This window comes from Melospiza melodia, unplaced genomic scaffold, assembly GCF_035770615.1.
Source record: "Melospiza melodia melodia isolate bMelMel2 unplaced genomic scaffold, bMelMel2.pri scaffold_28, whole genome shotgun sequence".
Taxonomy (NCBI): domain Eukaryota; kingdom Metazoa; phylum Chordata; class Aves; order Passeriformes; family Passerellidae; genus Melospiza; species Melospiza melodia.
This window is the reverse complement of record NW_026948600.1, coordinates 8,065,738-8,086,168: the sequence shown is the minus strand read 5'-3', so window position 1 is coordinate 8,086,168 and position 20,431 is coordinate 8,065,738. Positions and strand designations below refer to the sequence as shown.

The 20,431-nt window shown below is 52.9% G+C and overlaps 1 protein-coding gene across 1 annotated transcript; it reads right to left on the bottom strand.

Moving 5' to 3' along the window:
• Window positions 1-5,168: 5,168 nt before the first annotated feature.
• LOC134433920 (zinc finger protein 586-like) lies at window positions 5,169-6,236 on the bottom strand. Its single transcript, XM_063182611.1, has 2 exons — window positions 6,173-6,236; window positions 5,169-5,987 (listed from the first exon to the last, which is right to left on the bottom strand). The coding sequence occupies exons 1-2, from the start codon at window positions 6,225-6,227 to the stop codon at window positions 5,317-5,319; spliced, it is 726 nt and encodes a 241-aa protein (XP_063038681.1). The 5' UTR covers window positions 6,228-6,236; the 3' UTR covers window positions 5,169-5,316.
• Window positions 6,237-20,431: the final 14,195 nt, after the last annotated feature.

The window sequence follows — 20,431 nt, the reverse complement described above, 5'->3', positions numbered from 1 at the left end:
TGTGATACCATGAGGCTCCATAGTGGCACCATGGTCCCTTTGGTTCCACAAGGCCGTGCTGGGACATGATGGACCCTTGGTTCCATGAGGGGCCTGGCTCCCACAGCCCCTCACAGGGCCTTAAGTTCTCTCTGAGTTCCCCATGGCCCCTCATGGCCTCTCAAGGCCCTTCATGGCCCCTCATTGTTATGAACAAAAATTCGGTTAATATTTTTTTGTGAGAAAAAGTTACAAAAAGGCAGCCAGAGCACTGTAGCTGCCGAAGTTCTGCATGTTTTGTTATTGTAATCACGGGTCGTTGTGGCTAATCGCTCCTTTTGTATTAGCAGAGCCTTGCCCGAGGCTAAGTTATACCTTTCCCAGAATAGTGAAGACACTTGAGAAGGTGGGGGGGTTATGCAAAGTGACTCCAAGACCAGCATTCTGTGTGGGTCCCCCGCTCCGAATGTACTGAGAAAACCCCAAAAACAATGAGCCAAATAAGAGTTGAGAGACTGGAGTGATGTCTGGATGCGAGGAGCGGAGTGCTGGGCCTGCAGAGGTGCTGGAAGCCTTCATCGTTCCTCACCCTGTCTTTGAGAGCCCCCGGGCCAGGTCTGGGAGGAAGCGAGACCCAGACCAAACCAACATCTGGTGGGGACACCACGCCCTAAAGGCTCCCACGAGGACCGGATCCCCCAGCTCTGCCCCTTGTGGACAGAGCTGTGCATATCCTCCTCCTCTGAGTCGCCCTGGGAGCCACGACAGGGACTGCAGCCCTGCCGAGCTGCCCAGTCCTGAGCTGATCACTGTTAATAAAGGCATTAAAAAGGAGAAGAAGTCTCCTGGCCCTGTTTATTTCACTCATGACAGATGGCCCCTCACAGCCCCTCACAGCCCCTCTCAGCCTCAGGCCTGGGGCTCCACCCAAGGCAGGAGAACAGGTTGGGCCCTACTTGTTCTGCTTTCATTTCAGTCCCTTCACAGCCATGAGTGCAGAAAGGCTGAAATGGAGGCTTTCCCCAGAGTTTCCCTCAGGGTTAACTGCGGGCTGAAGCTCTGTGCTGGCCCTGGCCCCAGCGCCACCATCCCTGCAGCCGCCAGGCCTTTGCTGTTCCCCCGTGTCCGTTCCCTGTCCCCGAGTCCCGCCCGGCTCTGGCAGCAGCAGCAGCCGCAGCGCAGGGGGCGCCGGCCCGGCCCAGCCGGGGCTCCCGGCCAGGAGCAGCAGCAGCGCCGGCCCCTTCCCGCCTGCTCCTGCCTCGACTCCCAAGGGCTTTTTCCAGCTCAGTTCTGGAGCAGAGCAGCCAGCACCCACACACAGCCCTGACTGCTCAGGGCCTGCCTGCGCTGCCCCGAGCCAGCCCTCAGAGGAAGAAAGGATTGGGTTCCAGCACTGTTTCCAGCTCTGTTTGACTCACCCTGAGGTGACAGGAAGAGGCTGCTGGTGTATTACAGCAACCTGAGTGGGTCGCTGGGGTGGTGAGAGAAAGACGAGAATCTTATTTCTTGATCAGAAGGCTGGATTTATTGATATATGATATATAATACATTATGACTATACTAATAGGAATAAAGAGAGAAGTTGCAGAGCTGCTAAGCTAAGCTAAGAATAGAAAGAAAGAATCTATAACAAAGTTGTGTCCAGGGACTCTGTCCCCAGCTTGCTCCTGTGATTGGCTCTTAATTATAAACATCAGAACATGAACCAATCACAGGTGCATCCTATTGCATTCCACAGCAGCTGATAACAATTGTTTACATTCTCTTCCTCTGGGGCCCTCAGCTTCCCAGAAAATGCAGAAATCTGAAAGAAAGTATTTCTGTGAAAAAATGTCTGCGACACTGGTGCCTTTGCCTTGGGAACTGCAGATCATGGCTGCTCTTGGCCCTCTTCTGCTTGCCACCTGAATTTTATCCATAAAAATGCAAGTGCCTCTTTCAGTTGGTGCTACCCACGGTGCTTTCATGACAGTGAAGTCAGTATTTTTGTCACAGGCATAAAGATCAGCAGATACTGAAATGCTCACCAGCCCCTGAACACTAAGATGAGGGGAATTAAAGCCACACAGGCCACATTTGCAGCGCTCAAATACAGCCGTGTTGCTGGCGTTGTTGAAATAGAATAAGCTGACAGAGGCTGTCACAGAATTTGCCTCCGCAATGTGGAATTAAATAAAAAAATCCACCAGGAGAAACAGAAACCACAACTTCTCGACTCGCTTCATTGCTCCTTCTCAGCAGCAGGAAACACAGATGCCCAGAGGTGTTTTGCACTGCTGCTGCCCCCAGTTTGAGCCCAGGCTCTGCCCAGTCCCAGCGGGAACCTGAGCCCAGCCCAAGGAGCTCAGCGCACGTGGGGCCAGGCCCAGAGCCCCGGGCACGGCCGCCCACTGCGGGGCAGCAGCGCAGAGGGAATGTCCTGCGGCCAAACCTCCTGCTCCTGCCACACAGTGCCAGCCTTCTCCCCCTCCTCCTTCTCTCCCAGCACGGCACAAATTCCAGCTTGGAGGAGGCTGCCCCAGAGAGGGCTCCAGCTCCTGTTCCAGCCTGAGTGTCTCTGCAGAGAAACAGGGCATCTTTCAGCCACTTCCACAAGCTTACGCTTCTCACTTCATAGGGAATCTGGGATGCAAATGGCCTTGCTAAGAAAGCCAAAAGATGAGGGAATGGATTAGTAATTATTAGAAAAATTTACCCTTCTTCCAGGCAAGGTTCACTCGGTCATTCCCTGCATTTCTCCTTTTCAGATTGTTTCAGTCAGCTACTCTGAGAGGCCCATCTTGTTCTGGTACTTATCATGAACTGATTGTGCTCTTGATTTATGCACCAAGGCACCAGATGTGGAATTCAGAAACAAACTCCCTCTGTCAGAGCATTTTCACATTCCAGATAATTTTCAAGATGTCCAGTGACAGGTTGGAACGATCATCACACAAGCCTCCACTTGAGGCTGCAGGCTCTGGAGATTCTTTCTCTGCATTCAGCCAGGTTTGTATTCCCTAACAATTCTTTGTACCACCCCCTATTTTCTTAGCCTAGAAAAGCAACAATGAAAACCTTACCCATAGCACAACTCCCCAGTCCACCAGGAAAAGAAAGGACAAGTTGTCAAGTCCTCAAAACTTTTGTCCTGTTTTGCTGCAAGAGTCCTGCTGCACACAGTGTGGAAAGCCAAGAGAAGCTGCAGTTGGTGGCACATCTTGTGACAAGAGCTCAACCTCATTCTCCAGGAAAGGTTTCTGAGAAGAGCAGACAGGATCACAGAGAAGATTCCTGGAAAACTGAACCAGCATTCCAGAAGTGAAATGAAAATGGAAAGAAATAATCTGAAATGTTTTCCTCAGTTTATTTCTATGCTCCTCTTTTCCATCTTGCAATACTTCTCCATGCCATGAGTTCTAAATGCATCTCACCTCTAAGATCAATAACTTAGCGAGTTTTAGACACACTAAAATACCATGACCAGCACAGTTTGCCTTCCCCTGTTTTTGTTGGAAAGCAATGCTGGAGACACAAGTGCAGCGCTTGGGTCAGGCACGAATCCTGCAGGCAGGGAATGTGCCCCGGCAGTGTGTGACCCTCAGCAGGGACAATGCTCAGCAATCCTGCAGGCAGGGAATGTGCCCCGGCAGTGTGTGACCCTCAGCAGGGACAATGCTCAGCAATCCTGCAGGCAGGGAATGTGCCCCGGCAGAGTGTGACCCTCAGCAGGGACAATGCTCAGCAGCGTTGCTGCGCTCGGTCTCCATGGAACCATGCCAGGAGCAGCTGCTGAGCTCAGAAGCCATTGCAGCCCCCGCCCTGCTCCAGAGCCCCTTGGCAGGGTGGGCGCCTGCCCCGGCTCTGTGTGCCAGGAGCCGGCAGCGCTGGGTGCAGGGAGCCCAGGGAGGGCACAGAAACGCTGGGTGAGAAATGCTGGGGCACAGCGAGATGGGTGAGTGCAGCCGGCCAGGAGCAGCACGCCCTGGGGGCACAGCCTGCAGGACAGATGGCCAAGGAGAGAAAACATCTTCTCAGGAGGGTGGAGAACAAAATTTAGTTGCAAACTTCAGAGAATGAGGTACTTGGAAAATTTTAAATAGCATTGAATTGCAGTAAATCACTTCATAAAGCACTGACTTAGCAAACTCTAACCTGTCCAACTTCAACTTATCCAGATTTCGAGAAGATGAAGTCAGGAGAAGAGAGAGAGGGAGACAGAGATCCACAGTCAGTCATGGATCTCAGCTGCTGTGAGCTCTGGGGCTGTGGGATGTGTCAGTGTCACACCCGTGTCACAGCCAGACCTGCTCTGGTCCCTCTCTCAGGTGGGGTTTTTGGGGTGCCAGGGGCTTGGCAGCCACTTTGGGGCTGGGCCAGAGGCTGCAGTGGCTGGGGTGGGGCAGTGACCACCCCACCTATGCAGAACTCTCCCTGCCCCCAAACACACTGGAGATGTGTGGGGCTGTTCATCATTTCTCTGCTCTCCAGCACCAAGGCAACAGACTCTGGCTACAGCTCTGAGCTCGTGCCCAAGGCAACCACCCCTGGCAATGGGGGTCCAAGGAGCTGCTCTCAGGAAAGACCCCCAAGAGCTGGGGAGTGCCCAAAACTGCCTAAGAAACATGAGATACTCCAAAATCTCTTCAGGAATGTGGATTATTCAAGAACTCATTCAGTAATGGGCTCCCCTCCCTTCATCATCCCCAAACTTTGGCTGTCTCATTCCAGACCCCAGCCCACCTCCCCAGTCAATCCCCAACCCATCCCACCCCTCCTGGACATCAACGCCCCCTTCCCAAGCCATATGTTCCCCCATTTCCCACCTCCCAAACCCCATCCCACCCATCCTGCCCCACCTAATGCGCATGTCAAGCCTCCTGATTTGAAGGCCACTTTGCTCAATCCCCTTCCAACCCCATTCCACACCAAAGAGCTGTGGAATCAAGGAATTTTGGGGTGGGATTGAGTAGTTTTCAGTGGCATTGAGGTGACAGATTAAATCCTCTTGTCTCTTTTAGTGCCAAGAAAGGGAAACAAGTACATCAAATACCCCCAAATTCTCCCAATTATCTCCCTGAATCCCAGATTGCCCTGAAACACAAGTAAAAAGTGAGGCTTTAGATGCCCTTGATGAATTTATTGAGTTTTACCCCAATTTTCTCTGTTTTAAAGAGATGAAGGTGAATCCAAAGAAAATTAGGGTCAAAAAAAAAGAAAGTCCAGCCGCCTTCCCAATGCTGATCACCAGGAATGTGGATGGCCAGGGCTCTGACCAACGTGGGTCCTCCCATGGGGGAAGAAGCTGGAGCAGTGCATGAAGCTCCCCCTGCAGCTGGGGCACTCACAGGGCTGCCCTTACCGGTGCCTCCGTTGGTGTCGGGTAAAGAACGAGCGGTCTGAGAAGCTCTTCCCACACTGGGGACACTCGTAGGGCCTCTCCCCAGTGTGGATGCGCCGGTGGGTGACGAGGGTGGATTTGTGCCTGAAGCCCATCCCGCATTCAGGGCAGCAGAAGGGCCTCTCCCCTGTGTGAATCCGCTCATGTACGAGGAGGTGGGTGCTGGTGTGAAACCTCTTCTGACACTGGGGACACTCGTAGGGCCTCTCCCCGGTGTGGAACCTCTGGTGGACAACCAGGTCAGACCTGTGGCTGAAGCTCATCCCACATTCCGAGCACTCGTAGGGCCGTTCCCCAGTGTGGATCCTCTGGTGGCAGATCAGGTTGAATCTCTTCCTGAAGCTCTTCCCACACTCCAAGCACTCATACGGCCTCTCGCAGGCATGAAGCTGCTCATGGGCCACCAGCTCTGAGCTCTGGCTGAAGCTCTGTCCACCTTCCTGGTTCAGGGTGGGTCTTTCCTCCTCAGAGCACCCTGGGCTGGGTTTGCAGCCCCTCCTTGTGCGGAATTGCCGGGGCTTTTCCTCCACATTGGGTTCCTGCACTGTGGAGTCACTCAAAACAGCCTCTTCCATGAGGTTCTGCTGTGGGGATTTGTCCTCCCTGGTCTCCATCCTCAGCTCCTTCCCTGGGGAAAGAAGGACAAAGAGAGGATGGGATTTGCCTCCGTGCTACCCGAAAGGGGAAGGAGATCCCCCCAGTGCATGCCCAGCAGGACGGGCTTGGCAGCAGGGTTGTCCTGCAGCCGGGGGCTGTGCTGGGCTGGGGGATGGAGCAGGAGAGAGGGGAAAGGGGCACTGACTTCCTCCTCACCTGCCTGGGTGTCCTGGGCCATCTTCCTCTTCCTCCAAGCCTTCTCCTCCTCCATCTTGCCAAGGTTTGGGAATGGCAAATCCTGGTTTGGGGAAAAACAAGGTGTGAATGCCTTGGGTTGGAGATTCCTCCCACCCAAGTCCATCACTAGAAGTCATCTGGTGCCCATAAAATCCTTCAAAAATCAAGAGTGAATCAAAAAAAGCCACCAGGATTTTCCAATTTCCAGTCTCTGGGGTTCTGGTGGTCCTCTGTCTCAGGGCTGTTGGAGATCCCATGGGCACTGGGGATTCCCCCTCTCTAGGGTCCTGCTTAGGGATGCTGGGGGGTTTTGGGGTCCCCTTCTCCAGCCTCACCCCAGTCCTGTCACTAGGGGCTCTCCCCTCTTCCCACCACCCTCTCCTGGTTTAGGGCAAATTTGGGAGAAAATCTCCAAAAGCGTTTCCTCTAGAAAGCAGATTCAAGCGGCGCCTCCTCCAACCAGATCGAGAAAATATTTCCATGGAGAAAAGGGGGAAAACCGGTTTATTTAACAGGCAAAGCATTCACCAGCACAAAAAATGAACAATATTAAAAAATAAAACCTCTTGCCGCTCCAAAAGAGATTACAAACTCAGAAAGTCCCTCCGTGGGCTGTAGCTCCGCTCACTCAGTCTCTTATCAGTCTCTTATCAGTCTGTTAACGGCCCCTCCAGCACTGGAACTGCCGCGGCCCAGGCTCAGGCTGGTGGGCCACAGGTGTGTGCTGCCAGTGGTGTTCTGGGTGTTCAGTGCAGAGCAGCTTTAAACAGCTCCAAAGAAAAAGAAAAACCACAGTTGGGGGAACTTCTCTGCCTCAGCGAGCTAAAACTAACTAAAAGCAAAGGAGAGCTCTGTCCTGCTGTCTGTCCAACTGCAGACAACTGATACCTTAGGTTTTAAATTTTTCCATTCTGTTTTGATGTGCAGCTCTTAGCTTTATGTTAAATGTTACTGGGATCTTTTCACAGGGTGGTGAAGACAAAACAATCCTTTTCTAGCTGGAGATTCAAGGACAATCTCTTAAAACTTCAGGCCCAAAGCATAAACAATGTGAAAAGAGGACAGCAGGCATGCAAGCAAGGAAGATGCAACTTCATAATTTGAAACTATTAATTGAGCAGTTAACTTCTATATACAAATGGACTAAAACTTGTTTAAATGTGAGATCTCATGACCAAGCCCTCTTTTGCTCCCATCTTGGAGCCATCCAGGCAGAGCCACAGCTGTGGCTCCTCTGCTGCCAGGGTGTGGCCTTTGAAGGCACTTCAATAAAAATCAACTTTATTCCTCTTAACTCCATGTGGCCTCTGTTCCAGCTCCTTAAGGCATCACAACAGTCCAGGAGCCGGAATGTGGAGGAGTGAGTGAAGTGTATGAAAACAAACTGCAGCTTTTTCCTCCTCCCCTTCGCTCTCAGAACCGGCCTGAAAGGTGCAGAACTCATTTCTGGGCTAAACAGACCGACGGGGTACGAGCATCATGAAGTCACCCCAGGACACGCCCCTGTCAGGGTCAGGGGGTCCCGTCCCCGCCTCATTTCCGGGCTGCCGGGGGTCCCCCAGCTCCGATATCGCCCCTTCCCCTCTCCCCGCCCCGGGGGTCTCCCGTTCCACAGCCCCGGCTCTCACGGGGATCCCCAAAACCAATGTCCCGCCCCGTCGGTACCGGGCCATCCCCATGTGGACCCCCGGGACCCTCCCGAGGGGCGATCGCGGCTCCTCTCCCCCCGAAAAAGCTCCTCTTGGGGAGCCCAGAGATATCCGGGGCTCGAGTCCGGGATCTGCCGGCTCTGAACACTCTCCAAAAAATCCTCCTGGAGACCCCTGGCTGGAGCCGGGGCGAGCTCGGCCTCCGCCCTCCCCTGCGGCTCGGGGCTGGGGGCGATGCTCCCGGGGCAGGGGGTGCTGCAGGCTCGGCGTGCGGGCGCTGCGAGCGCCGCCATTCTCCCGCTCCTGCTCCTCCTCTCCCTCCTCTTGCTCCCGCTTTTCCTCCGCTGCCAGCACGGAACCCCCTTTCCCACCGCTCTGCCCCGCGGCCCCGCAGCACCGGCTGCTGGCTGGGGGAGCCCCCGATCGGCCCCAGGGCTGGGCAGGGGCTCGGGGACCCCCCCGGGGCGGATCCGTCCCCCGGCCCGAGCCCCAAATTCCGCTCGGGGGCCGCCGGGCTCTGCGGGCCCGCCTGGCAACCGGTGAGTCATCGGCGAGAAAAGCTCTGGTTGGCTGGGAATTGTTCAGCGCTTCCTCTGATTGGCTAGAACTGTGAAGGGTGTCCCCGGGAGCCGCGGAGTTGGGGCCGGAGGCTTTTCATATTTCTTTCTCTCTGAGAACATTCATGATTTATTTCTCTCCCTCCCTCCTTTCCATTTCTTGTTCAGTACAATCAAAGTTCGAGCAGATCCACAGGTTGCGTTCCCATGATCTCATTTGCACCTTCACTCAGCTGTGAGAAGGTCAGAGGGCCCCCCCAGCCCCGAGCACCCTCAGCGGTGAGAGGGACACAGAGCCCCTGGTCCCAAGCCCTGCACAGGCATTCCCTGAGGCCAGAGGGATGGAGACTCCCCGAGCATCCCCTGGGCTGAGAGGGACAGAGACTGCCTCGAGCAGTCCCTGGCACAGGGTATGAGGGGGAGGGGAACCCCCAGGCATTCCCTGGGGTGAGAACGATGGAGACCCCCTGGGAATGGCCTGGGGTGACAGGGACAGGGAAAATCCCTCCAGCCCCTCCCAAGCATTCCCAGGGCATGAGGTACAGAGACCCCTCGAGCAGCCACTGAGCACTGTGTTATAAATGAGAAGCTTGACTAGGCCAATATTCAAGCAGCAATCAATTTATTAATTAATATGGTAAAGCATGAGCAATACAGCGCTGGGTACAGTAGGGGAAGTTTTCCCTCCAACTGCACACTGATAGTTGAGGCTTACAGGTATTTATAGGGGTACTCATCAGCTTTCTCAGCAGTTTCTATTCCCAATTTTTACATCCCAATTCTATACCTATTGTGAATTAATTTTTCTCAGGATGTATCCCAGAAAGGAGTATCCCCAGATGGTGGTGGTTCGGTTTCCGAAAGAAGGAGGAAATCTCCCAGATGGTGAGGTCCAGATTACAGATGTGGGTCCACCTTTTATTTGCAAGGACTATAAATCTCATAACAGTGATGTCCAGCTACCCTTGGTCGAAATCATGAATCCTTGAGCTGATGTTCATCTTCCTTTCTCAAGCTGCTTTTCACTCTTTTGTTAAGGTGTGAGATAAGCACGATTCCTTTTATATATTCTAAAGCTATAGTTTCAAAGATCCTTACTACAAGCAGTATTCTCAAATTATACTTCAAAAGGTTATTCTTATTGCAAAACTCTTTAAGGCTTAGCTACCAGCAGAAAGTTCCTGTCCAAAAGCAATATCCTAAAAGCGTTAATTCAAAAGCTCCTATATCACTTTAAGACTTATCAAGGTTAATTACAAACAAAGAATAGGTTCAAAGGCCTTCTTCCATGCTTTGCTTTCCTCAGTAATTATTAGAATTCATCTTTATACCTGTTCCATGGTCAGTTTCCACCCATATTACAATCACAAATACCACGTTGCCTGTATGTACCTGACACAAAACACAGCTTTGTATTTCACAGGGGGGCACAGGGATGGCTCCTGTGAGAAGCTGCTGGAAGCTTCCACTGTGTCTGGCACAGCCAATTCCTGGTGGCTTCAAAGACGGACCTGCTGCTGGCAAAGGCTGGGCCAGTTACAAATGGTGGCAATGCCTCTGTGATATCAGATTTAAAAAGAAATCAAAATGGAGATTGTGGCGCAGTTTTAACTCCAGTCAGAGGAGAGCAGAGGGAGAACATGTGAGAAGAACAACTCTGCAGACATCAAGGTCGGTGCAGAAGGAGGGGCAGGAGGTGCTCCAGGCCCTGGAGACCCAGGCACCCTGCAGGAGAGCCATGGAGAGAGGGGCCCTGCTCCCAGGCTGCAGCAGCCTGTCCCTGGAGGAATGCACCCCCTGGAAGAGTGACCCATGCTGCAGCAGTTTGGGAAGGACTGTTGTCCCTGGCATGGACTCACACTGCAGCAGTTTGCAGAGGGCTGTTGCCCCTGAAATGGACTCACATGGGAGAAGCTCCTGCAGAACTGTCTCCCTTGGGAGGGACCCACGGTGCAGCAGGGGAACCACTCCTCTCCCTGAGCAGGGGCAGAAGCCATGGGTGATGAACTGACCATAACCCACATTCCCTGTCTCCCTGCACTGCCGGTGTGGGAGGTAGAGCTGGAAGGAGGGAGCTGAGGGGCTTATTTTATTTCCCCTTTTCCTACTATGACCCTGACAGTAATAAATGAATTTCACATCTCTAAGCTAAGCCTGTTTTTCCCAGGACAGTATTTGATGAGTGATCTCACCCAGTCCTTATCTCAACCCATGAACCCTTTATTAAATTTTCTTTGTCCAGCTGCAGAGGGGAGTGAGTGAGCAGCCCACATGGATGCCTGGCATTTGGCCTGGGTCAACCCACGACACCTTGGTACCACAGGGTCACAACGGACCCTTGGTTCTATGGGGTCTCATGGTTCCATCAGGCCCTGCAGGGACACTTAATTCAACAAGGCCCCAGAGTTTCACAGTGGTCTCCAGGATTCCATGAGGCCCTGCAATGTCAAAATGGACCTTTAGATCCACGGGGGCCCACAGTGTCACAATGGGCTCTTTTGGTTCCACAGCTTCACAATGGCCCCTCGGTTCCATGTGTCCTGCACTGTTCCATGGATCCTTAGTTCCATGGGGTCCTGTAGTGTCACAATGGTCTCCTTGGTTTCATGGTGCCACAGTTGCCACAATTTCCATGATATCATATCTGCCCTTGGATCCCAAGAGCCCCAGAGTGTGACAATGGCCCCTTGCTTCCAGGACATTCGGTAGTGTCACAATGGTGTCCATGATTCCATCAGGCCCTGCAGTGCCCCCATGGACAGTTGGTTCAATGACACTCCACAATGTCACCATGGCCCCCTGGTTCCACAGAGCCCTACTGTGTCACTGTGGTCCCTTTGGTTCCAAGGCTCAGAAGTGCCAGAAGGACCCTTTGGTTCCATCAGGCCTTGAAGTTTCAAAATGGTCTCCATGGTTTCATGAGTACCCCCTGTGTCACAAGAGACTCTTGTTTCCCTGAAGTTCTTCAGTGTCACAATGGGCCCGTGGTTCCATGAGGTTTGGTAGAATCACAATTGACTCCTGGGTTCCATGAAGCCCTGCTGTGTCACAATGCCCATGGTTCCATGAGTGTCCATGGTGTCACCACGACCTCCTTGGATCTCCAGTATCACCATGGTCTCCTTGGCACCATCCAGGCCTTGTAACAAGAGATAGGGAGCCATTTTGGGCCTTAGATGAAAGGCTGCAGAACTCATGGGTGTGAGGCTGCGTCACTGATAAGAAACAAAAACAACCTGAATCTGAACGCCAAATATCATCTCAAGTACCTTCAATGCCAGCCTCGACAGAGGTAGAAAATACAAACAGGGATTCCACAGTAAATCAAAAACAGGGACCATATTTTGAATGCGGGCAAAATGCATTCAAGTGCATTCAAATGCACTCAATATGATGGGGAGGTGATAATCCCCTATTCCAAGAGTGAACTTAGGAAGGGCAGACTATTGAAGGAATTACAGAGAACCACAATATAAGAAAGGCAGGTGGCACAGGTAATTCTGGGATAGGGAGACCAGAAAGCAAGAGCAGATGAACCAGCACAGTCGCCACCAAGAAGATCACGTTCACATGCTGTGGGCAGCAACCGCATCAGGCCGTGCCACCATCCCCGGGTACAAGGGGAGTCACGATGGTTCATTTCACTGATCTCAGGGTGCAAAGACACACAGCAGGGGACTTTCAGTATTAACCAAAACAAATGCACCTTTTATGAAGCGCCCACAGCAGATGCAACACAAGGATTAGAAAGGAGATAAAGGACAGAGAGACAGAGAAAAGGAGGAGGGGAATGGCTGCCAACAGCGAGATGAAATCCTCGTGGTCTGGCCAATAGATCCGTCTGGTCACATCAGGGAGAGTCTCAAAGTCTTTGGTTAACTCAGGGCTCTTTTATAATCTACCGCCGGGAGGGGAGCAGGACGGCATATGGAGGGAACAGTGGAGAATAAATCCATTGGGAACAGGTACAGACAGTCCAGGTCTGAACAGCACAAACCGGTGCCAGCAGTGAGCGGGGCCCGTTGTTTCATGACTGGTTCCTATAGGAAACCTCTCGCTTCCTATGGCAGACATCCCGCTCCAGTCAGGCCAGCAGCCCTGGGTTAGAATTTGAAGGGACTCAGTCTCAGTCCTAGGGGGGCCTTCAATCTCCGTCCTTGATGGCGGCTGTGCGGCAGATGAGGGATCTTGGACCATCTCTTACAGACTGACATCCCAAAACATAGTAGTAATTATGCATTTCCCCTTAAAAATAAAATTTATGGAATTAGGAAAATTATAACTATTTTTCTTATTTATAATAGTATTATTCTATATTTGGAATATGAAATTTTATTATTTATATTTAAAAATCCACAGCATTTTAGCAAGCAAAAAATTTATTGGTCATTAGTTCTAAGTAACTCAATCCCCAACATTAATTCATTGAGAAGTGTGGCTATTGATTTTTCCTTCTTTATGCTAATCAGTCGTATTTTAAATCCTTTTGTTATCTTTTTTATAATTTTCACAGACAGGATAAAAGGGGCCACATTGGGGTTCGTGGAGACATTTCTGGGGCACATTTGGGGCAGTTTTGGGTCTGGAGAGGGAATTCAGAGAGAACTTGAGGGTCTGGAGGACACTTGGGCGAGCCGGGTTGGCACTTGGAAGGGAACTCAGGGATTCTGAGGGACAGTTCGGGGTCCGGGGCAGCACTTGGGGCTGCAGGGGGCCTCTTGGACGTCAGGGAGGAGAATTTGGGGCTCTTCGGGGTCCGGGCGGGCCCTTGGGGGGGCTCTGACGGGGCTCTCTGGGGCGCGGGGGCTGATGGGAGTTGTAGGCGCCGGTCTAATGCAGTTTAAGGGGGCCGTGGAGCATCACGGGAGTTCGAGGCGCAGCTGCAATGGCTCTCAGTGGGGCGCGGGGTGTGACGGGAGATGAAGTCCCAGGTAGAACAGCACTGGACATGCGCCGCGGAGCATGATGGGAGCCGTAGTCCCGGAAGGTGCTTTAACGCTTTGTTTGGGGGTCCGGGAAGGCACTTGGCGGACACTTCTGCATCCGAGCCGAGACTTGAGATCCTCGGGGAACGTAAACGGTTCGGGAGCGCTTGGGGGGAGTTCGGAGAGCTCTAACCGGGCTCTTTAGGGCGGGGGCACGGCAGGAGTTTTAGGCGCGGGACTGTGTTCTGAGGGGCTCTGGGGCCACGGTGGAGGAGAGGAGATGAATTCCCAGAAGCGGCTGTACCGGGCATGTGTGGGGTTGGGAACACTCAGGGAGTCCAGGGACGCTTTTGGTGGGTCCCAAATGGGCGCTGAGGGGGTACTGAGGGATCCCGGAGGGTCTCGGGGACACTTAAGGGACAAAGGGTTGGCGGATCCCGGGGTTCTGTGGAGCGCGGAGCATGACGGGCGTTGTAGTCCCGGCTCCAATGGGGCTCAGTCGGGCCGCGGCGCATGACGGGAGTTGTGGCTACCGTAGGCACCGTCCCCGAGTCTCCGATCTCTGGCGCTGTTTGGCTGCTCGCGGTGATGGGCGGGAGTCTCGGCAAATGAGATGCGGTGGAGGCGGGAACAGCCCATTCAACTTATCCAGTCCCTCCCAGTACAGCCCAGTTCATCCCCCGTACAGACAAGTACAACCCCAGTACAGCCCAGTTCATCCCAAGTAGAACCCAGTACGAGCCCAGTGCCCTTCCAATCCCTCCCAGTGCAGCCCAGTCCCTCCCAATACACCTGAGTTTATTCCCAGTCCCTCACAGTTCATCCCAATGTCATCCACAGGATGCCCCAGTGTCCCCAGTCTTCTCCGCAATGGCCCCACTGTCCCCAGTATGTCCCAGTATCCCCGAAGGTCACTCCCAGTATGTCCCAGTGTCTCCCACAGCGTTCCCAGTGTCCCCAGTATGTCCCAATCCTCCCCAGTGTTTCCAAGGACAGTTTCATTTCTCTCGGTGTCCGTGGCAGCCAAACCCAGCAGTGGGGTCAGTGCAGTGCCCATGGCCACAGCCCCTTGCAGTGCCCAGTGCAGCTTGGGCTGATGATCCACCCTCACAGCTGGCCCAGGGCAGCTCTGCAGTGCCTTTGGTGGCACCTGGGGCCAGCACACACCTGAGCAGTGTGTCTGTTTGCACTGGGGAAACTCAGGAGTTTGAGATTGCTGCAAAAAGTACAAAAAGGGAAAACCCCTCTTAGGCTGAGTGCAGCCAGCTCTGCAAGCACAGCAGGGCCCAGGGCAGTGAGGACAGACAGGATGGGGCTGGGCAATGTGGAGCAAGGTTGTCCACACTGGGTCAGAGCTCCAGGCACAGCTTCTGTGAGCAGGCCAGAGCTGCTGAGGAGAGACCCTGGGTCAATATCAATCACAGAATGCTGCAATCACCTCTGCTCTAACGAGAAATTTAATCAAAGACACCGTTTAAAATGGGAATGTATATTTTCTTACTGCTCTTTGAAATCTTTCTCCATGATTGGACTAGGAAAACTTTAATGACCCTCTCAGGGCTTTGCTGTTGTTTACATCAGACTCAGTCCTTGAGAGTCAATAACACAAAGTTAAATTTAAACTCCAAATTTTCTTAAAGTTTTAATGGGTCCCACTGAGGGACACAACTGAGAAAGTGTCCCCAGGTTCCAGGTAGAGCAGGACACTGAAGGCAGTGATGGCAGCTGGGGACAAAGAAGGCAAAGGTGTCTCTGGTGCTGAGCAAAGCTGGATGTGTTTGAGGAATGCAAAGGGCCAAGGCCTGAGCCCCAGCCCCTGGCCAGGCAGATCCTGTCCCTCCCTCCTTGCTCAGGGCTCTTCCCGGGATGGGCACTGGCATGTGGGGATGGGCAGGAGCATGGGGCGGCCCCTGCCAGGCTGCTGAGCAGGGACAAGGAGGCAATGAGGCCCCAGCCCTGCAAGGGTCACTTGTCTCCTGCTCCTGCCTCAGGCCCAGGCCCAGCAGCCATGGCCAAAGTGCTGCCCAAGTTGGCTCTGGCAGGGCTGTCTTGCAGCTGCTGCCCATGCCTGTGCCCTGTGCAGCCCAGGCTGTCCCACGGTGTCCCTGCCCTGCGCCTCTGTCCCTGCAGGCTGTCGGCATCCCCCGGCTGCCCCACCTGGCTGGCCCCTTCCTTTGCTGACAGCTCTGCCTCCTGCCTGCCTCTGCCAGCCCACACAAAGCCTGGGGGTGATACCAAAAGGGTTCATTCCATGTTCACCCTGCCTGTGAACTTTCAGCACAGGAACAAGGCATGCAGGGGCTGCTTTCTCAGCAGGAATGGGTGGAAGAGAAGAAGAAAACATCTGGCTCAAAGGTGCAGGGATAGAGAAAACAAGGACTGAAACCGGGAATTTGGGGTTGGTTTTATGGAAATGGGTAAATGGTAATTCACATTTAGTGGCTGTATATAAGCAACACACTGGTAGAATTCCATGTTCATGTGAGGTTGGGAGTTCTCCCTCACCAGAGCTCTGGCTTGAATAAATGACACCCTCTGAAACAGCAAATTCATGTACAGGCACAAAGCAGCTCTGTGCTCAGTGGAGTGGAGACTGCAGACAGCACAGGAGACCTGGGAGGGATTGAAGGGAGGTTTCAGAGATGCTGGATCCTTTTGGCTTAATAGAGAACAGCCAGAGAAAGAAGAATTAATGCAAAAGGCAGATAGGGAGAGCCAGACAAGACCCAAAGAGAAAGGAATTTCCATGCCAGGGCAGGGCTGTAGTGCAGCATGTCCCCCAGCAGGAGCCTTTGTGTGGGCAGGCAGAGGCAGGCAGTCAGGGCCCTCAGTGGCAGCCATTAAAACTCCAAGAAAATTTGGAGACTAAATTTAACTTTGAGTTCTTGAGAAGTTTTTTCAAGACACTCTCCAGGACTGAGTCTGATATAAACAACAGCAAAGCCCCAAGAGGGTCATTAAAGTTTTCCTAGTCCAGTTATGGAGAAAGATTTCAAAGAGCAGTAATAAAATATACATTCCTACTTTAAAGGCTGTCTTTTATTAAATTTCTCTTTAGAGCAGAGGTGGTTGCAGCATTCTGTGATTGACATTGACCCAGGGTCCCTCCTCAGCAGCTCTGGCCTGCTCACAGAAGCTGTGCCTGGAGCTCTGACCCAGTATGGATAACCTTGCTCCTCATTGCCCAGCCCCATCCTGTCTGTCCTCACTGCCCTGGGCCCTGCTGTGCTTGCAGAGCTGGCTGCACCCAGCCTAAGAGGGGTTTTCACATTTTTGGGGTTTTTTTGAAGCAATCTGAAACTGCTGAGTTTCCCCAGTGCAAACAGACACACTGCTCAGGTGTGTGCTGGCCCCAGGTGCCACCAAAGGCACTGCAGAGCTGCCCTGGGCCAGCTGTGAGGGTGGATCATCAGCCCAAGCTGCACTGGGCCCTGCAAGGGGCTGTGGCCATGGGCACTGCACTGACCCCACTGCTGGGTTTGGCTGCCACGGCCACCGTGAGAAATGAAACTGTCCTTGGAAACACTGGGGAGGACTGGGACATACTGGGGACACTGGGAACGCTGTGGGAGACACTGAGACATACTGGAAGTGACATTGGGGAGGACTGAGACAACCTGGGAACACGGGGAATGCTGAGGGGGAATGTGGGTGGACTGGGATGGACTGCGGGGGTACACTGGGACATACTGGGAGTGATACTGGGGCAAACTGGGGACACTGGGGACATTGCGGGGAAGACTGGGGACACTGGGGCATCCTCTGGATGAAGCTGAGGTGCACTTGAAGGGAGTGGGAATAAACTCAGGTGTATTGGGAGGGATTGGGCTGTACTGGGAGGGATTGGAGGGGCACTGGGGTAGTACTGGTCTGTACCGAGGATGAACTGGTCTGTACTGGGAGGGACTGGAGGAGGGTGAATGGGCTGTTCCCGCCTCCACTGCATCCCATTTGCTGACGCTCCCGCCCATCACCTACTGCAGCCAATGAGCACCAGGGACCTGGTTGAGGGGGTGCTGCCTAGATGGGCAGCTTTTATTTTTTGCCTACAACTCCCATCATGCCCCACGGCCCGACTTAGCCCAATTAGAGCCGGAATTACAACTCCCGTCATGCCCGGCACTCCATAGAACCCCGGGATCCCCCCCCATCTGTCCCATTAGTGTCTCCCAGACCCTCCAGGATCCCTCAGTGCCCATTTGGGACCCCCAAAAGCGTCCCCCGACCCTGTGAGTGCTCCCAACCCCACAGATGCCTGGAACAGCCACTTCTGGGAATTCATCTCCTCTCCTCCCCCACGGCCCCAGAGCCCCTCACAACAGTCCCATGGCTTAAACTCCTGCCGTGCCCCCTCCCTAAAGAGCCCGATTTCAGCTTCCCGAGTTCCCTGCAAGTGCTCCCGAACCATTTACTATTCCCCGAGGACCTCAAGTCACGGCTCGGACGCAGAACTGTCCGCCAAGAGCTTTCCCGGACCTCTAAACAAAGCGTTGGAGCCACTTCCGGGACTACGGCTCCCATCATGCTCCGCGGTGAACGTCTAGCCGTGTTGGAGCCAGGACTTCATCTCCCGTCATGCCCCGCGCTTCCACCGAGAGCTATTGCAGCTGCGCCTCCAACTCCCATGATTCTCCGCGGCCTCGTTAACCTTTTTAGACCCGCGCCTACTTCTCCCATCACCCCCCGCGCCCCAGGGCGCCCCGTCCGGGCCTCCCTTCGGCCCGCCCGGACCCCGAAGGGCCCGAATTTCCCCCCACCCCGATCTCCAAGGGCTCCTCTGGACCCCCAAGTGCTGCCCCAGACCCCGAACTGTCCCTCGGAATCCCTGAGTGCCCCTCCAAGTGCCAACCCGGTTCCCCCAAGTAGCTTCCAGACCCTCAAGTTCTCTCTGAATTCCGTCCCCAGACCCAGAACTGCCCCAAATGTGCCACAGAAATGTCTCCATGGACCCCAAAGTGGCCCCTTTACCCTGTCTGTGAAAACGATAAAAAAGATGACAAAAGGATTTAAAATACGACTAATTAACATGAAGAAGGAGAAATCAATAGCCACACTGCTAAATGAAGTAATGTTGGGAATTGTGTTACCAATGACCAATAAATGTTTTGCTTGATAAAAAAGGTATGGACTTTATAATATAAATATTATAATTTGGTAATGGAAATATAGAATAATACTATTATAAATAGGAAAAAAATATATTTTATTAATTCAGTATTTTTTTTAAAGGGAAATACATAATTATTTTTATGTTTTGGGATGTCAGTCTGTAAGAGACGGTCCAAAGATCCCTTATCTGCCTCACAGCCGCCGTCAAGGACAGAGATTGAAGCCCTCCCCAAGGACTGAGACTGAGACCCTTCAAATTCTAACCCAGGGGTGCTGGCCTGACTGGAGCGGGATGTCTGCCATGGGAAGCGGGATGTTTCCCATAGGAACCAGTCCTGAAACAACGGGCCCCGCTCACTGCTGGCGCCGGTTTGTGCCGTTCAGAACTGGACTGTCTGTACCTGTTCCCAATTGATTTATTCTCCACTGTGCCCTCCATGTACCGTCCTGCTCCCCTCCCAGCAGTAGATTATAAAAGAGCCCTGAGTTAACCAAAGACTTTGAGACTCTCCCCGATGTGACCAGATGGATCTATTGGCTGGACCACGAGGATTTCATCTCTCTGTTGGCAGCTATTCCCCCCTCCTTTTCTCTGTCTCTCTATCCTTTATCTCCTTTCTAATCCTTGTGCTGCATCTGCTGTGGGCACTCAAAAAAAAGTGCATTTGTTTTGGTTAATACTGAAAGTCCCCTGCTGTGTGTCTTGGCACCCTGAGATCAGTGAAACAAACCATCGTGACCGCCCTTGTACCCGGGGATGGTGGCACGGCCTGATGGGGTTGCTGCCCACAGCGTGTGAACGTGATCGTCTTGGTGGCGACTGTGCTGGTTCATCTGCTCTTGCTTTCTGGTCTCCCTATCCCAGAATTACCTGTGCCACCTGCCTTTCTTATATTGGGGTTCTCTGTAGTTCCTTCAATAGTCAGCCCTACTTAAGTTCACTCTTGGAATAGGGGATTATCACCTCCCCATCATATTGAGTGCATTTGAATGCACTTGAATGCATTTTGCCTGCATTCAAAATATGGTCCCTGTTTTTGATTTACTGTGGAATCTGTGTTTGTATTTTCTGCCTCTGTCGAGGCTGGGATTGAAGGTACTTGAGATGATATTTGGCATTCAGATTCAGGTGGTTTTTGTTTCTAATCAGTGACACAGGCTCACAACCATGAGTTCTGCAGCCTTTCATCTAAGGCCCAAAATGGCTCCCTATCTCTTGTTACAAGGCCTGGATGGGACCAAGGAGACCATGATGATACTGGGGATCCAAGGAGGCCGTGGTGACCCCATGGAAACTCATGGAACCATGGGCATTGTGACACAGCAGGGCTTCATGGAACCAAGGAGTCAATTGGGACTCTACCAAACCTCTTGGAACCAAGGGCCCATTGTGACACTGGAGAACTTCAGGGAACGAAGACTCTCTTGTGACACAGGGGGTACTCATGAAACCATGGAGACCATTTTGAAACTTCAAGGCCTGATGGAACCAAAGAGTCATTCTGGCACTTCTGAGCCTTGAAAGCAAAGAGACGACAGTGACACAGTGGGGCTCTGTGGAATGAAGGGGCCGTGGTGACATTGTGGAGTGTCATTGAACCAACTGTCCACGGTGACACTGCAGGGTCTGATGGAATCATGGACACCATTGTGACACTACAGGGCGTCGTGGAAGCAAGGGGCCATTGTCACACTCTGGGGCCTCTTGGGATCCAAGGGCAGTTGTGATGCCATGGCAACTGTGGCACCATGAAACCAAGGAGACCATTGTAATCCTAGAGGACCCCATGGAAGTAAGGATTCATGGAACAGTGCAGGACACATGGAACTGAGGGGCCACTCTGAAGCTGTAGGACCAAAAGAGCCCATTGTGACACTGTGGGCCCCCATGGATCTAAAGGTCCATTTTGACATTGCAGGGCCCCATGGAATCCTGGAGACCACTGGGAAACTTTGGGGTCTTGTTGAATTAAGTGTCCCTGAAGGGCCTGATGGAAC

Excerpts from the sequence above, each read along its gene's own strand:
- LOC134433920 (XM_063182611.1), bottom strand. The coding sequence starts at position 6,227 with ATGGAGGAGGAGAAGGCTTGGAGGAAGAGGAAGATGGCCCAGGACACC. Across the intron at positions 5,988-6,172 it reads GGCCCAGGACACCCAGGCAG|GGAAGGAGCTGAGGATGGAG; the intron begins GTGAGGAGGAAG and ends TTCTTTCCCCAG.